Raw genomic sequence first — 16,242 nt, forward strand, 5'->3', positions numbered from 1 at the left:
ACACAGACATTGGATAGAGGAAGATTGGAAAAAAGTGTTATGGACAGACAAATCGAAGTTTGAGGTGTTTGGATCACACAGAAGAACATTTGTGAGACGCAGAACAAGTGAAAAGATGCTGGAGAGTGCCTGACGCCATCTATCAAGCATGGTGGAGGTAATGAGATGGCCTGGAGCTGCTTTGGTGCTGGTAAAGTGGGAGATTTGTACACGGTAAAATGGATTTTGAATAAGGAAGGCTATCACTCCCATTTTGTAACGCCATGCCATACCCTGTGGACAGCGCTTGATTGGAGTCAATTTCCACCTTCAAAAGGACAATGACCCAAAGCACACCTCCAACTTATGCAAGAACTATTTAGGGAAGAAGCAGGCAGCTGGTATTCTGTCTGTAATGGAGTGGCCAGCGCAGTCACCAGATCTCAACCCCATTGAGCTGTTGTGGGAGCAGCTTGACCGTATGATACACAAGAAGTGCCCATCAAGCCAATCCAGGTGCTTCTGGAAGAGTGGGGTGAAATTTCTTCATATCACCTCAACAAATTAACAGCTAGAATGCCAAAGGTCTGCAATGCTGTAATTGCTGCAAAAGGAGCATTCTTTGACGAAAGCAAAGTTTGAAGGACAAAATTATTATTTCAAATGAAAATCATTATTTCCAACCTTGCCAATGTCTTGACTATATGTTCTATTCATTTTGCAACTCATTTGATAAATAAAAGTCAGTTTTCATGTAAAACACGAAATTGTCTGACCCCAAACTTTTGAATGGTATTGTATATGTCCCCTGTTAAGCTTATTTTGTATTTTGTGCTGTAAAAGCAAATGTAAAGCACTTTGAGTCCTATCAGGTGAAAAGTGCTATATAAATAACACACACATATATATATATATGTATATATCTATATATATCTATATATATATCTATCTCTATATCTATATATATATCTATATATATCTATATATATATACAGTAGGGAGGCACATATAGAAACCGTTGTAATTCCTACACCGTTCACCTGATTTGGATGTAATTACCCTCAAATTAAATCTGAAAGTCTGCAGTTATATCACATCTTGTTTGTTTCATTTAAAAGCCTTTGTGGTGGTGAATAGAGGCCAAAATATGAAAATTCTGTCAATGTCCCAATATTTATGCACCTGACTGTATATATATCTGTATACAATGTATGTATATACCACCATTACCTGAGTGCAGTGCATTTTGTATTCAGGCTGCAAAGTTCCATTTTAATCTTGTCAAACCACAGGACTATCTCCCACATCTCTGTATCTTCTAGATTACATTTTGCCAATAAGGATATGCTGTTTTCTTCAACCAGGGACTGTTCCTTGTGACCCTCTTATAAAGGTCCTTTTTGTGGAATACCCTGGAGAGTGATTACCCATGTATGCTATTCTCCATCACAGCCATTGTCTGTCCATTGTCTGAGCAGCTTCTCTGATAGGTCTCTGATAGGTGCTCTTTTTGTCCAGCAAGTAAGTTTGGGAAATGAGTGGTTAGCACCCTGATCTAGGCAGTGTAGCTGTAGGTTCATAGAGAAGCTCCAGCAAGATGCACCGAGAGGAGAAGCGTAGCATATTTTTCTTTTAGACTCAGTTGCACACAGATGTACTAGTGTCAGATTGATGAGTGTAAGCTAGCAATGTCGTTTTGTCACTCCCAGTTGTTTTATTTATACGAATAAGACAGAAATATTGAGCGAGTCTTTTAGTAGGCAAAACCAGGTTGCTGTTGCCTAGTAAAAGACTGCTACTTTACATCGGGCAGTCTCGCACCGGACTCTCCAATGTCTCAGAGCCGCAGCCTATTACATGTAACCCTAAGGGTGAAAAGTGCATGTAACTGCCCTTTGCTCTGTAGATCAATGTACAGACTGAGGGCCTGGTTCAACAGTGCACTGCTCATCGCAGATTCCTGATTATCGGGAATCTGCTTGTGTGCAGAACCCATTCTGCGAATGTGCAGAATGGGTCCTGCGTAGATGCACGCAAGCTCTTGAATGTTTCTGTCTGATTGACAGGCAGAGTCATTTAAGGGCCGGTGCGGGGATGCTCGGTGTTCCCGGAAACGGCAGCGTGTCAGCCCCGTTTTCCAGAAGTGGCCACCCCAGGATCTGCATTGATCAACACAGAGTCCTGGGCCCGCAAGCCGGCCAGGCTGAGTAAGCTGAAGCGCCGTCCACCATCGCAACCATCGACCACTGATGGTCGCGATGGTGATATCAGCCTGCGACCTCGGTCGCAGTGCTGGGATCGCAAATACAGCAGGGGGTGTCATACACCTCCTGCTGCATATGCATTATTGCAAGGATCGCCTGCGTACAGCTTTGCAATTGCGATTCTTGCTGAATCAGGCCCTGAGAGATTTCTTCTGTTATGTTGAGTTTTGGTTTCTTGTCTTGATGACCTTTGTCACAGTGTGGAGTGCAGAGTAATATCCATTTTATATGGCTCATCTTATGTCTGGGAGGTGAGCAACAATATCAACTACTTGGCTTTGATTATATTCTTCTTCCGTCACAGGTTGACTTTGGCTTTGCAAAGAAAATAGGATTTGGTAAGAAAACATGGACTTTTTGCGGAACCCCTGAATATGTAGCTCCAGAGATCATCTTGAACAAAGGTCACGACATTTCAGCAGACTACTGGTCTCTGGGAATCTTAATGTATGAACTCCTGACTGGCAGGTATGAGCATCAACATGGTAAAAATAGAAAAAGCAAACTATACCAAAAATATATGCCTTTGTCACTTTGATTATATCACTGGCAGCAGCAAGACCTGGCATTCCTCATTGTAAGCTAACGCTTATTTAACAAGGACATACAGTATAATGCAATGCATGAAAGCTGATAAATAAAATTAAGATGGAGAGATCGAAAGCCCAAGTAACTGATGTGGTTTTATACATGCGGAAATCCATTGGTTAAATATATTTTGTAAATAAATTAAGTGCTCTGCTTCCTTATTGTGCTGCCAGATCATACATGCACATGATATAATGTGAAGTCAGGCCATCTGTGGCACGCCAAGTGTTCAGGAACTACAACTCCCAGCATGCTTTGCCAGCAGAAACACTACAAAACAGCTGAAGAGCCACAGAGTGCCTAGCTCATATGTAAAGCTTGTGCAGGTACTCCCCACTGAGGCTGCTCACTGCTCAAAGCAACATGTTTGTTCTGCATTTAGAGCAAAACAACAGCAGATTAATTTGCAGCACTGTTCCCCCCAGTCCAGCCAGCAAGCCATGCACTGTCCTCCCCCAGTCCAACCAGCAAGCCCTGCACTGCCCCCCCCCCCCCCCACAGTCCAGCCAGCCAGCCTGTTTTCCCTGCCCACCCCCAGTACAGCCAGTCAGCCAGCCAGCCATACATGTAGGCGCCTGACATTTCCCCGACGCCGGGAGACCGGCACCTGGCATCCTGATCGAAGGGATGCCGGGCGCCGTGAGCGGACAGCCGCGGTGGGGGGAGGGTTAGGTTTAGGGCACCCGGGGGGGATTTAGGATTGGGCACCCCCCCGGGAGGGATAGGGTTAGGCCAGGAGGAGGGAGGGTTAGGGTTAGGCACTTAGAGGGGGGATTAGGGTTAGGCACTTGGGGGGGAGGTTAGGGTTAGGCATCCCTAAGGAGGGTTAGGGGGTTAGGTTAGTAAGTACTTACCTTAGCGACAATTCGGGATTTCCAGCGCTGTCGGGCTTCTGCTGTCGGGCTCTGCTCATCTGTCGGCCAGGCGCTGCCGGAAATCGAACTGCCAGCCATGCGGCTGGCAGTATTTCATACCAATTCCGCGGGGAGGGGGGTTACGCACCACAGGGGGTATTTAGAGTTAGGCACCACCCCCAGGGTTTTAGGATTAGACACCCCCAAGGGAGGGGGGGAGAGGGGAGGGTTAAATATACTTACCAGCCGGCGTTGGGATCTTGTTCTGTCAGGCTTCCAGGGTCGGGATTTGAACCGCCGGCTTTTAAGCCATCGCATTTCATACCCAACCCTAATGTATCTCAAAGATTGTCCACATGACTATAATTACACAGATTGCATACTCTTTGGGGCATAGTAGGGGCCAGAGAGGTGGGTCAAATTTGAATTTTCACTTGCTACAGTTTCTAGTTTCTTCAGTGTACCAACATGTGACACCGCTGTAGCTACCAAAAAAGTTATTGACAATCATAGACAGCATCATCTGGCACACATTGTAATTTCGGACCGGTGAGCGACATTGCCACAGATAACAGCAAAATGTAATCCTGGGGCCACAAGTCACATCAGTGTTGTAACAGTGCAACATTCCCTTTCTTTTGTGGCGTACAGAAGTCAACAGCTCACTCAGGTCCCATTGCTAACCCCACGTCACAAGGCTCTACACATCACCTAGGCTCGTGACCACCACCACTGGATGTCTGGTCCGACTAGTCGATGTTCCTACTTTTTCAGACAGATGGATGATTACGTCTGTGGAGAAAACGCCAATGTGACAATGGATCCCACATGCCAGCAAGGGGCAGTCCAGGGGTGGGCGGTGGCTCTGTTAAGGTATTTACAGCTGGCTTGCATTAGGACCCCTGATACATCTGCAGACATCACTGACCGGTGGAAGCTATGTAACCATCCTTGTGGATCATTTCCGCCCAGTTTATTTTTGCATTTACACAGCATGACAATGCACCACTGCACAGGTCCGTAGTCACAAGATTATGACAGGAGGAGCTACTGTACATGAGTTTGGCTACATGACTTGGCTCTCTTGATGCCTGTATTGAACCCAATAGAACACATGTGGGCAGGGCCGGACTGGCCAGCTGGAAAATGCCAGAAGGGCTGATGGGCCTGGTCCGGTCTAAAAGTCTGGCTGAGCAGCCCCGCCTCCCAGCTCTCTGCTCGCCTGGGATACTGAGAGACGGGGGCGAGCCACAAAGCCAGTCTCCTGTGACTTGCAGCATGCCCACATGAGATTTCACAATGCCCCTGTGGGACGAGGCCATGTGCATTTTACGCAAGTGAATACCAGAGCTGATCTAGATCCCCAGTCCAATCCTGCATGTGGGATGCAGTTTAACATGCCATTAATGGCCGGGTTCCACCACCAGCGAATATTAGGGAAGTGTGGACCTTTACTCAGGAGGCATAGTATACACTATCTACACAGTACAGTACTTCAGATAGCTTGTAGAGTCCATGCCGCATCGTGTTGCTGCTATAATCCGATTACAAGTAGGACTTTTATTAGGACACCATAATTGGATTATTGTTATCCTAATAAAATTGCTGCCTTTTCTACGATTTTCTAAGATGCACCCATCTTTTATGTATACATTTGGAATCCAAAGTCTCTTTTCATTGTGGACTATGGGCCTGATTCAGTGCCGCTCGTAAGCGGCCGCTCGTTCGCTCCGAGCGATGTTTGCCTAACTGCGCATGCGTACGGATCGTAATACGCATGCGCGAACCAGTCAGTGTGGCCGAAAATCGTGTGCTCGCAAAATAGCGAATGCCTGCTATTTTGAGTGACAGAATGAGGCGTATGTGGGTGGTAACAGGGGAAGGTGCTTGAAAACGGGGAGTGGAGATCCGAACGCAGGCGTGCTTAAAGCTCAAAACGGGCATTTTAAGGGTGTGCATAATTAATACAGCAGCGTCATTGACCATGTCACTGGGTTATTTTATAGCCAGAACTGCTCGCAAAATTGTGGTAGCAAAAACCAACCACAAGAATAGCGAGCAGTTCATACCCTGGTCGATGTACTCGATTAATCTAATAAATAGCGGACATGACGTAGGATGCGAGCGGCCAGGGGGCGTAGATTTCCAAAAAACGTCCGCAAGTTATGTTCGCTCGTTCAGACCTAGAGGCGTGAACAGACCGCAAAGAGCGAACGGTTCATTTGAATAGCCACCCCTATTTTCTGGACGAGCGAGCGCTAATTGCGTCCGGCTCTGAATCAGGCCCTATATGTTTTTGGATTTATTAATTAATAAATGTGATGGGTTTTTAATTTGCGTTAATTGTATCAATTTCTCTCGCAGCCCCCCATTCTCAGGTCCAGACCCTATGAAGACTTATAACATAATACTGAGAGGAATCGACATGATTGAGTTTCCAAAGAAGATTACCAAAAATGCTGCTAATCTAATTAAAAAACTATGCAGGTGAGAATCTCAGCACCTAATCCAGACATAAGAAATACATTTCATAGAAAATTGTCTGTCAAACACAGGATCAAGACAATTGGTCGACAGTTATAATGTAGACAATTGTTATGGGGACACTGAAATGCGGGCGTCATTATTGTGACACGGGATGGGTATGGGATGCCAGCACATGGAATCCCGGCAGTCAGAATCCCGACGCCGGCATCCCAACCAGGTTACAATCCCGATGGCTCTAGGTAAGTAACCCTAACCCCTAACCCTCCCTGGTGCCTAAACCGAACATCCCCCCCTAGCGTCTGAACCTAACCTCACCCCTCCCCGCACCCTAAACATAACCCTCCCCCTCACTGCCTAACCCTAACCCTCCCCCTCGTGCCTAACCCTTAACCCTCTCCCTAACCCTGCTACTTACCTTTGGGATTCTGGCGGTCGAGATGTCGGCGCCGATATTATGCTAAGTGTCGGGATTCCGGCAATGGCGATCTGAATGCCAGAATCCTGCAATTCTGGTAACTACATTTTAAAGGGGACGGCATCATAACATTTAAACATGATGGCAATGTGTTTAGCAGCATTACAAGTGTGTGGCGATAACGGCGCCTGACATTCTAGTATCCCCATAGAGACTGTTGACATCATGATCGTCGACAATCTTGCTGCATCCTGTCTAAAGGGGTTGATACGATTGTTTGATAGTCATGATTATCATAACAGTTTTTTTACATTACAAAATACTTTGGGGTAGATTTACTAAAGCGTCTAAAACAGACAAGTGGAGATGTTGACAATAGCAACCAATCAGATGAGATCATCTCCAAGTGCCGGCTCTTACTATGCTGTGAACGGGACCTGTTCACACTGCACTCGTGTACCCTGCTCGTTACCAGGGTGGAAATGCCGGCATATTTCAACCTGGCCCTTTCATACTGCACAGTGACTCGGATTGCTGTGCAGTCACGTGCAGTAACTCAGGTTATTGCTTGTATTGTGAAAAGGGTATCACTGATGGGAATTCAATATCCTTCAATAACTTGGTGTTACTTCGTAAATTAATTATGGATTGGGGCTCTGTGCTTCATCTCACTACTTACCGGCTGAAGCCAATATGAAACCATAAGTATGGATCTTGCTCCTTTTTATTGGTTTATTCAAGACATACACATTTGTGTAGGAAAATACATTTTTAGTGATTCTTTCCTGGAAAGCGTAAAATTCAGGTTTTGCATCTGCTTTATTTGCTAGTGTGTGCTGCCCTCTTATGGTGAGCCACTGCTACTACAAAACAGTTCACTGGCCACAATACCACTGTCAGTCTTTGAAAAATCTATATTTTGCCCTTGAATTAAAATACCATTGACACCATTTTCTTTCATTATATGTAATACCTTTAGTTTAATTAGAGGAACAAGTTTCAATTGGACAGTTTAATGCCAGGGGAACAACTGTTTTTCTCTTGTCTTAATCTAGTAGTTGTTCACTGCACTGGGGCTTAAGATAAGCTTCCCACTGGTCAGCTTCGCTGATACTGTACTACAGAGAACTACAAATATAAAATGAAGTGCTGAACAGAAAGATTATCTTGTTGTTTTTAAATAAAGTCACATAATTGTATCTTCCAGAATAAGTATACATTTGTATTACTGCTATAATATTACATAAGACAAGAAAAGAGGCTGCATTCTGATAGCTCATTTAAGATTTATTTTCCCCTAACAGGGACAATCCCTCAGAAAGGTTAGGAAACTTGAAAAATGGAGTGAAAGACATCCAAAAGCACAAGTAAGTGAATATTAAATGCCAGAGACTAGATTGTTCCCATGTATGTAGCTGTCACATATCTAGCAGGACGGTGGCGAGTCTTGAGATGTCTGTATTACCCAGGTGTTGCTGACATTCTATCAGGGCCTAAGAAACAGTACTGATCAGCCCTCAGCCCTCAGTATGCTCCTCACACACAATTCTTATCTTGTGTGGAGCAAGTAGGGTGTTGGCAAGCGGAGGAGGGTGATGTCAGAGTCTAGCACTGCCTGGGATGCTGCTGGCTTCTCTGGGTCAGTGACAAGCCGGGAGTGTGACGGATATTGTCAGCCTATTACTAACATGTAGGAGCAGCAGCAACACAGCACAAGGTATAAAGAAACAAAGAGCACACTCAAATTCATTTGTAACATTGAACAGCCAATGGGCAAGGGTGTGTGTTTAATTGAAATCCGTAGAGCTCTCTAATTAGAAAGTCCCACTACAATACGTGGGGAGGCTGCTTTCAGTGATGTGAAAGTCCCCAGGGTTAGTGTGAGTTGATTAATCAGAAATAATTGTTGTTTAAAGAAATAAATCACATTAAAGTGGGACAACGGTCTAAAATAAATGTACATATTAACCTCTCATCACTCAAAAAAGCTTTGAAAGACTTCAGAGAGCCCAGTGCAGAGTAAATAGTCTGCCAGTTTGCATAGCGTTACTTGTGGGAGTTTACACTGAGCATGCTCAGAAAATGAATGACCGGATATGCAGCTGTGCAGACCTGCTGTGCATTTAGCATATATCAAACCTTACAGTGTGACCAGAGAGTTGGAAGGGGCAATCTCCCATAGGCAAAGATCATAAGAACGTGTTCAGCAATATGCAGCCCAGCAAGTCGGCACATGTACGTCTGTGATGAAGCGTATCTATTACACCTGCTACAGGGTGTGATTGCACATCATTTGCATCCGATTTGTGGTCAAGTGCAAATCTCCAGTGGTGACTCCCTCTCGGTGGCTGCTGCGGGCATTTGCAAAGTGTGAAAAATATCAGTACATAATTCTACTAATATGAATCCAAGTGGATTTGTACATTTGCATTGTTTAGCGAAGCAAAGGCAAACATAACATTTTATTGTTTTTAATGGCAGGTTAGAATATACGTGCAGGCAGGGCCATAACTATGGGTGTGCAAGTGGTGCCATGGCTCAGAGAGAAGGGCTCTGTGGGCAGCACCGTCACTTCCCCACGGCCCCTAAATCTGGCTAGCTCCTGGCATGCACCCTGCAGTGTGGCTCTGGGCAGTGCTGTACTCCCCAGCGCTTGTGGTCCCGTACTGCCACCCTGGTCCCACAATCAAACTCTGAAAACTGGTGCTGAATTTAGATCCCCATACTACTGTAGCAGGATGTGAGGCACAACGGGACTGTGCTGTGCGCAGGAGAGATCTTCTGTGTTGCAGCAATGCTGAAATGGGTCCTTACTAAAAACATACAGAAGCTACTGTGTCTGCAAAGTACTGTATAATGGACCTATTCAGAATGATGAGTAGGCCCCAATGTGGCATCATATTTTATGACAGTATCCTTTAAAAACATTGACATGACTACAGAGACCGCGCGTACAGGGTGAACTTGTAATGAATGTTCGTCTCCCTAAAAAATACCATTACTACACATTACAGAAGCCACTGGGAGTCATTTGAAACCTTAAAAACAAAAATCTGTCAATGTATAGCTGTGAGAAGATCTGACAGTTGACTTAAAAGCCGCTACCACCCAACAAGAAGGACCTCTGGTATCATAACTTATAACCCATTAAATAGTGAATTATAGGGAGGTATAACAAGATAAACATTTTCCTTGTAGGAAAACATGACAGCCGTAAGATGCAGGGGAAATTACGTTCATTTGTCTGTAGTGCGGACGTATGCTCTTTCCCTGTGCACCCAGGAGAGCAGATGAAATGTTATTTTGATGATTTTGTGCCAAGAATGACTTTTCTAGACAGAAAGATGTTGGCAAAATGATTCTTATCTTTCTGACTTGTGTAACGTAAATTATATACGCTGTGGAAATTTATTTTATCTCAGGGCTCGTCTGACCTCAGTTACAAAGACACACAAACAAATATGATGTTCCCAGGACATTACACTTTGTAATATTCCTTAAATAGTTCAGACATGCAATACCTTTAGTGGAAATTGTATATGCTTTAATGAAACTACATTTATTTTATTCATTGTTAGCTCTATTTCTAATTGTTATAAAACTACAGCACACCTTTCTCTACTCGACTAACTGAATCATTCCTGCTGTGCTAGCATCCCATTGATGCCAGTTTAATTAATGAACCTACCGTGAAAGGGGGTCAGAGGGGATTTGTCTTGCAATTTTCTTAACATTTACTTATGAATTACCGAAAAGTTCAATAAAAGGTTTTAGTTTAACATGTGCTATGTGCCTGGCTTTTATTGCATCTCCAGGTCACAGTGATTAATCTTCCCAACACTTCACTGAAAATGATTAAATGCTTAATAATGGTCATGTATGACAAAAACTACCATAGAAAATACTGCCCTCTAGTGAGCAAATGTTGCACAACAGCTAGAGTATGCCAGTGTAGATGTGACATTCACACATTTTACTCAGCATATACTTAATATTTTTATATTTATTTTTTTATTATAATTGACATGCTAATGTGGAAAGGTTAAACTAAGGATGAATTATACTTAAATGTCTACAAATAGTTAAAGAGTTTCTTCATAATAATTTTCGACTGCATCTTTAGGACTTTAGTACAAATGTTTGTAGTATTCTAAAGATGTGCAGTACAATTACACAAATGACATGAATATATGTAAAAGCTCCTGTAAAATATCATTATACGTGCAAGTAGTGATGGCTTAGACAAGTGTTTCCCAAACTCATTCCTCAGAGAGCACTAACAGTGCATGGGAGTGCTGCCAATTGGATGGATCGATCACACAATTGTAATCATATAAAATACATTTTATTATTATGTAAAACTATGGCCATAAATGCTCATATACCAATTAAAATACACACCACTAAAAGATAATAAGAATATGTAAAATTACACAAATCTGGCTGAATTGCCTCTTGCCTCATTTGAAATAGAACAATTGCTGTATTATAACTTATTAATGTTCTTAATGCCAAAGAATCAATCGCATAGCTTTAAAAAATTCTATTTGTATAATGCTCCACACTCCTTATGCTGGGCATACACAGTGTATCAGCCCGACATCCGCGCTCCGTCCCCGGGGGAGGAGACATTTCCCTGTTCCTTCCGTAGGAAGGAACACAGGAAGTGTTTGTCTGGGCATACACTGCCCAATGCGGCCGACAGTTTACCGGGAAATATCGCATCGGACGGGCATGCTGGACAATCCGGCATGCCCGACCGAGCAATATTTAACCCTCGGTCGCCCCCCCACACGCTACAATTATCGGGGCGATCCGCCGATATCCTGCGGATCGCCCCGATAATTGTAGCGTGTATGGCCAGCATTAGTAACAATGTTACTATACACTTGTTGGTGGAATTATAAACACAATCTGTTGCTGTTATGCTGATTTCCAGAAAATTGTTGATCCTTTTATCCCGTATAAATCATGAACAGATCCCCACCTGCTGAATAGTTATGAGTCCTCTCCTATAGGACCGTATGAAGTCCCACTTTCTCCCCACAATTGGATGATATTCCACACACTTCAGTGGGGGAATCACATGTGAAGCATTAAAAAGATGTCAGAATATTTGGCTGTTATATTAACCACCTTTACAGAACATTAACAATACTCTTGCTCCCCTGTTTTACTCTGTGGTACAATCATCAGTCAGGGGATCGTATACAAGTTATTTAGTGTTCACACAAGTATCAACAGAATTGTAAATATCCACCCCACTTTTTCCAGGGTAGTTGGCAGTTCCCTTACTCCCCCAGTAATGGGTATCTGTTAAGCATATGCACATATATTCAGTGAGGGTGGTCCTATCTAGAAGTCCACTTTGCGGTTAAAAGCCACTCCTATGGGATAGTTTCACAGTCCTCCTGTCACTTTGAATATTTATGGGTCTATTTACTAAGCAGTGTTAGCAGACAGAGTGAAAAGTGATAAGAAAGTTATAAGGTGCCAGCCAATCATCTCCCAACTGTCATTTTTCAAACACAGCCTGTGAGATGACAGTTGGGAGCTGATTGGCTGGCACCTTATCACTTTCTTATCACTTTTCACTCTGTCTCCTAACACTGCTTAGTGAATAGACCCCTTAAAGAGTCTATTTACTTATAGTGGGTACACACTACACGATATGCTCCCTGAGCGATATCGTGTAGTGTGTCCCCGGCAGGCTGTGCTCAATGTCGTTCATGACATTGAGCACAGCCGCTGAACGATATCATTAACGATATTGTTCAGCGCCGGGCTCTCTCCCCCATTCCCTGACATGCAGCAACCTGACGAGATCGTCAGGTTGGCCTGCATGTCAGCCCGATGAACGATGATGACGAACGACCCGCGGGAACGCGCGTCGTCGTCATCGTTCATCTTTTTGGTGTTAAAAATGGACGATAAAGTGGACGACTGAACGATAACGATATCGTTATGTCGTCCACTTTATCGCCCAGTGTGTACGCACCATAAGTGGTGTTAGGAGACAGAGTGAAAAGTGATAAGGTGCCAGCCAATCAGCTCCCAACTGTCATCTCACAGGCTGTGTTTGAAAAATGACAGTTGGGAGCTGATTGGCTGGTACCTTATCACTTTTCACTCTGTCTCCTAACACTGCTTAGTAAATAGACCTCTTAATATGTTACATGTGGACCAGCCAGGTGGTTATACTCTCTAATAGTTCTTTGTGCAGTTTTTTTCTCCAGCAGCAGCAGAGCGGTTAGGCAGAGCGTCTTATCACTGCATAGAATGTGGAGCAAAAATTGGGAGTTGTAACGCATTTCCCGCCTCTGTATGAGTCTCAGCGGCTTCCTCAGACAGAATCTATTGTTTTTCTATTTTGTTTTGGTCTGAGAGGGGTGGCAATTACCTCCAACAGGAAGCTGCAGCAACAACTGGATAAAGGGAAGGTTGTTGCAAACTAGATTAAGCGCCAGGTTGTCTTTTGTTTTTTTCTTGCTGTATTCATTACTGTCTGACACATTTTAAAAGATCCACAGTTGGAGCTAATTATTTCACTTGTGATTCTGTGAGGAGACATGAAAACATGCACTGTTAGTGCTCCCTGAGGAATGAGTTTGGGAAACACTGGCTTAGAGTACAGCAGCGGTTCTCAACTCCAGTCCTCATGTACCACCGACAGGTCATGTTTTGTGGATTCCTTTAACCATACACAAGTGAGTTAATCTATTTTGCCGGGTCAATAATTATCTCACCTGATTCCACAGACAGAAATCTTAAAAACATGACCTGTTAGGAAACTTGGAGGTTGAGTTTGAGAACCACTGGTGTACACTGGCGGCCAGTGATGTCACTTGTCACACGGGTCTTTTTGAAAGTTTACTATGAAACAACACAACCTTTTGTATTGTCTTGTACCTCCTTATTATATTTTACTGTAGGGGATAAGTTATGACCACTATTTCATCCTATGCCAGGGTGTGGAGAGCACACCCGTACACACCATAAGCATTCCAGTGCGGAAACTGTTCTGCATATATGTACAAGCATGTTTCTTAAACAGAACAGAAGAAACTTTGGGGGAGATGTACTAAGTCTTGGAGAAAGATAAAGTGGAGAGTGATAAAGTACCATCCAATCAGATCCTAACTGTCACTTTCCAGGCTGTGTTTGTCCTGAGTGGTATAAAACACTTCACCTGCCTGGAACAGTTCTCAGACTGTTACACAAGCAGACGGAAAACACCAGGGGTCCTATGGGAGGAGTGAAATGATCTGACCATGGACAGAATAAATCATCATAGAACACACAAACAAGTATGGTGCATCAATGGCAAGTGGAATTTATATATCTTTTCATGTCTTTTAGATGGTTTGAAGGCTTTAATTGGGAAGGTTTAAGAAAAGGTACTCTGACACCTCCTATAATACCAAGTGTAAGTATCTTATCCACCATTTATCTCCCCTCCTATGTTCTAAACATTGTGCAACACACCCACTTCAGCCTGTTGACTTGTAACTTATGGGGCCCATACATCAACAATTAATTGGCCCAATTTTGCATTTTGATGATTATTTTGTAAAACAATCGACAAAATCTAAAATGTTGGAAATCTTAATTCACCAATTCTGGTAAATTTTGGTTGGAATTGGTGATCGGTCAATCCCATACATCGACTCTTTTTTTTTTTTTTTTTAAAATCATCGGCAAAAGGCAGAATTGGCCTGATTGAATGTTGATGTGTGGACCCCCTAAGACTAAAAGGATGTGACCTGTGAATGTTATGAAGACATATTTTGCGCATCATTCCTATTAGACATGTCTGCTGGGCACAGAATAGGCCGAACTCCATAAAGAGAGATCTAAAAGGCTCTGTGTTTGCTTAATTGAAACAAATACAGCAGAAGGTAATGTAGAGCTCTAGTTCTGTTCTTTATGGGGAGTGCCCTCAAAAGTTAATTCTGAAGTGATTCTTTTAGCCATGTTTTAACACACTGGCTCAGTATACTTATGTTGTGCAGCAATATACAGTAATGGGACCAATGGAAAGAGTGCTCATTTAGTATAATAGTAGCTTGGTTGGAATTCTTTGGGGTGATCAGGATGGATGTTATACATCTGGTGACATCATCATCATCATGCTGAGGCTTGGTTTCCAGTGATAGGTTTCACACAGTTTGATTTGATCAATGTAATGGCCAGAGTGGTCTCCATGAGATACATTAGTTATCCTTACAGTAGTTATACATGGTACTGGAATAGCAAAACAGACTGGGCCTAGAGTGGATCTAGACGACAGTACTGAATGTTTATTTACTGATGATACGTTCACAGCAAAACATGCCACTCGGGTTCATTTTCTAAACGTCTTAAGGCTACTCTGCTACTGCAAGTACATTTCTACTACAGATGTGTACAGACCCCCGTGTTTTGGTTCTAAATCATACTTGTGTTTTGGTTTTGGCAAAATCACACTCAAGTGTTTTGAATCGGATCTGGTTTTGGTTATTTTAAAAATTTATAAAAACAGCTAAAATAATGCAACTTGGACCTGGTTTTTATTACTATAGTTTTACTAACATCAATAACATTAATTTCCAGTCCATTTTGACCACCTCACAGCACTTCAAATCATAATGGAGGGACTCAAATGCAATCCAAAACATGCAATATCAGGTTTTAGATCTGGATTCCGAACTTAACGAGAAGATCCCAGTTGGAACTCGGTTCTACAGGAACCCCAAAGTGGACCGAGCCAGGACTCTGTTTTTTCCGGAACCCCAAAGTTAGGTTGTGTTTGGTCTTCAGCAAAACCGATTCGCTCATCTCTAATTTTAACACACTGTTCATTATCCTATATCATATTTTTGGAACTCTCACTTGTATCAGGATTCGGTCCTTTTTGCGTTCCACTCTTAGTCAGTCAGTGTGGCCCATGTTCATAGTGTGCATAGCCTAATGCAGGGGTAGCCAACCTCGGTCCTCGTGAGCTACCAACAGTTCACGTTTTCCAGACCACCTAGCAGGTGCACAGGTGTATTCATTACTAACTAACACATTTGAAAAGTTCCACAGGTGAAGCTAATTATATCACTTGTGATTCTGTGAGCAGACCTTCAAAACATGCACCGTTGGTAGCTCTTGAGGATCAGGGTTGGCTACCACTGGCCTAATGTGATCATTAGGATTTCATTTTGATCATACAGACTGCAAAATTTATGAGCATTTGCTGTAGATTTGCCCTCTGAGCCCTATGGCTTTCCTGTAAATGGCAATACAGAAAGAGGGGAGGGGGCTTGCGGAGGCCATGAAAACCCCAGTGTAGTAATAACTGAGGTCAAGGTCTCCCCTAGTTTTATTGCAGTGTGGTACCTGAAATGAAAAAAAGCATAAAACCACCATACAGTGTGTCCTGCGTGAGAGATGGTGAATTACTTTGGTCCATATTAAGTAGTTCATTCACCTGTTGGTGCAAAAATACACTTTGGTGAAACTCACACCGATGTCTGATGGTGGCTGTGATTACACAGTAATCATGAGCCATCATTACATAGTAAAGATGGATGGGGAGATGAATGCACGATTGGTTTTCCAACTTGCCAAACTTGCATGTAGTCAATGGTTACTCCCAAAAAGATAAAGGTGAGATAATAGTGCAACCTGA

The 16,242-nt window shown here is 43.2% G+C and overlaps 1 protein-coding gene across 3 annotated transcripts in view; it reads left to right on the plus strand.

The window, feature by feature from the left end:
- PRKG1 (protein kinase cGMP-dependent 1) overlaps positions 1–16,242 on the plus strand; it is a 1,225,781-nt gene that overhangs the window by 1,198,835 nt on the left and 10,704 nt on the right. For all 3 annotated transcript variants that reach the window (XM_088459635.1, XM_088459634.1, XM_088459636.1), the window contains 4 exons: positions 2,548–2,711; positions 6,050–6,172; positions 7,892–7,954; positions 13,947–14,013. In XM_088459635.1, coding sequence (XP_088315761.1) covers positions 2,548–2,711; positions 6,050–6,172; positions 7,892–7,954; positions 13,947–14,013 — 417 coding nt within the window. The remainder of the gene's footprint in view (positions 1–2,547; positions 2,712–6,049; positions 6,173–7,891; positions 7,955–13,946; positions 14,014–16,242) is intronic.

Source organism: Taudactylus pleione, unplaced genomic scaffold (assembly GCF_031769625.1).
Source record: "Taudactylus pleione unplaced genomic scaffold, aTauple2 ptg000918l, whole genome shotgun sequence".
Lineage (NCBI taxonomy): Eukaryota > Metazoa > Chordata > Amphibia > Anura > Myobatrachidae > Taudactylus > Taudactylus pleione.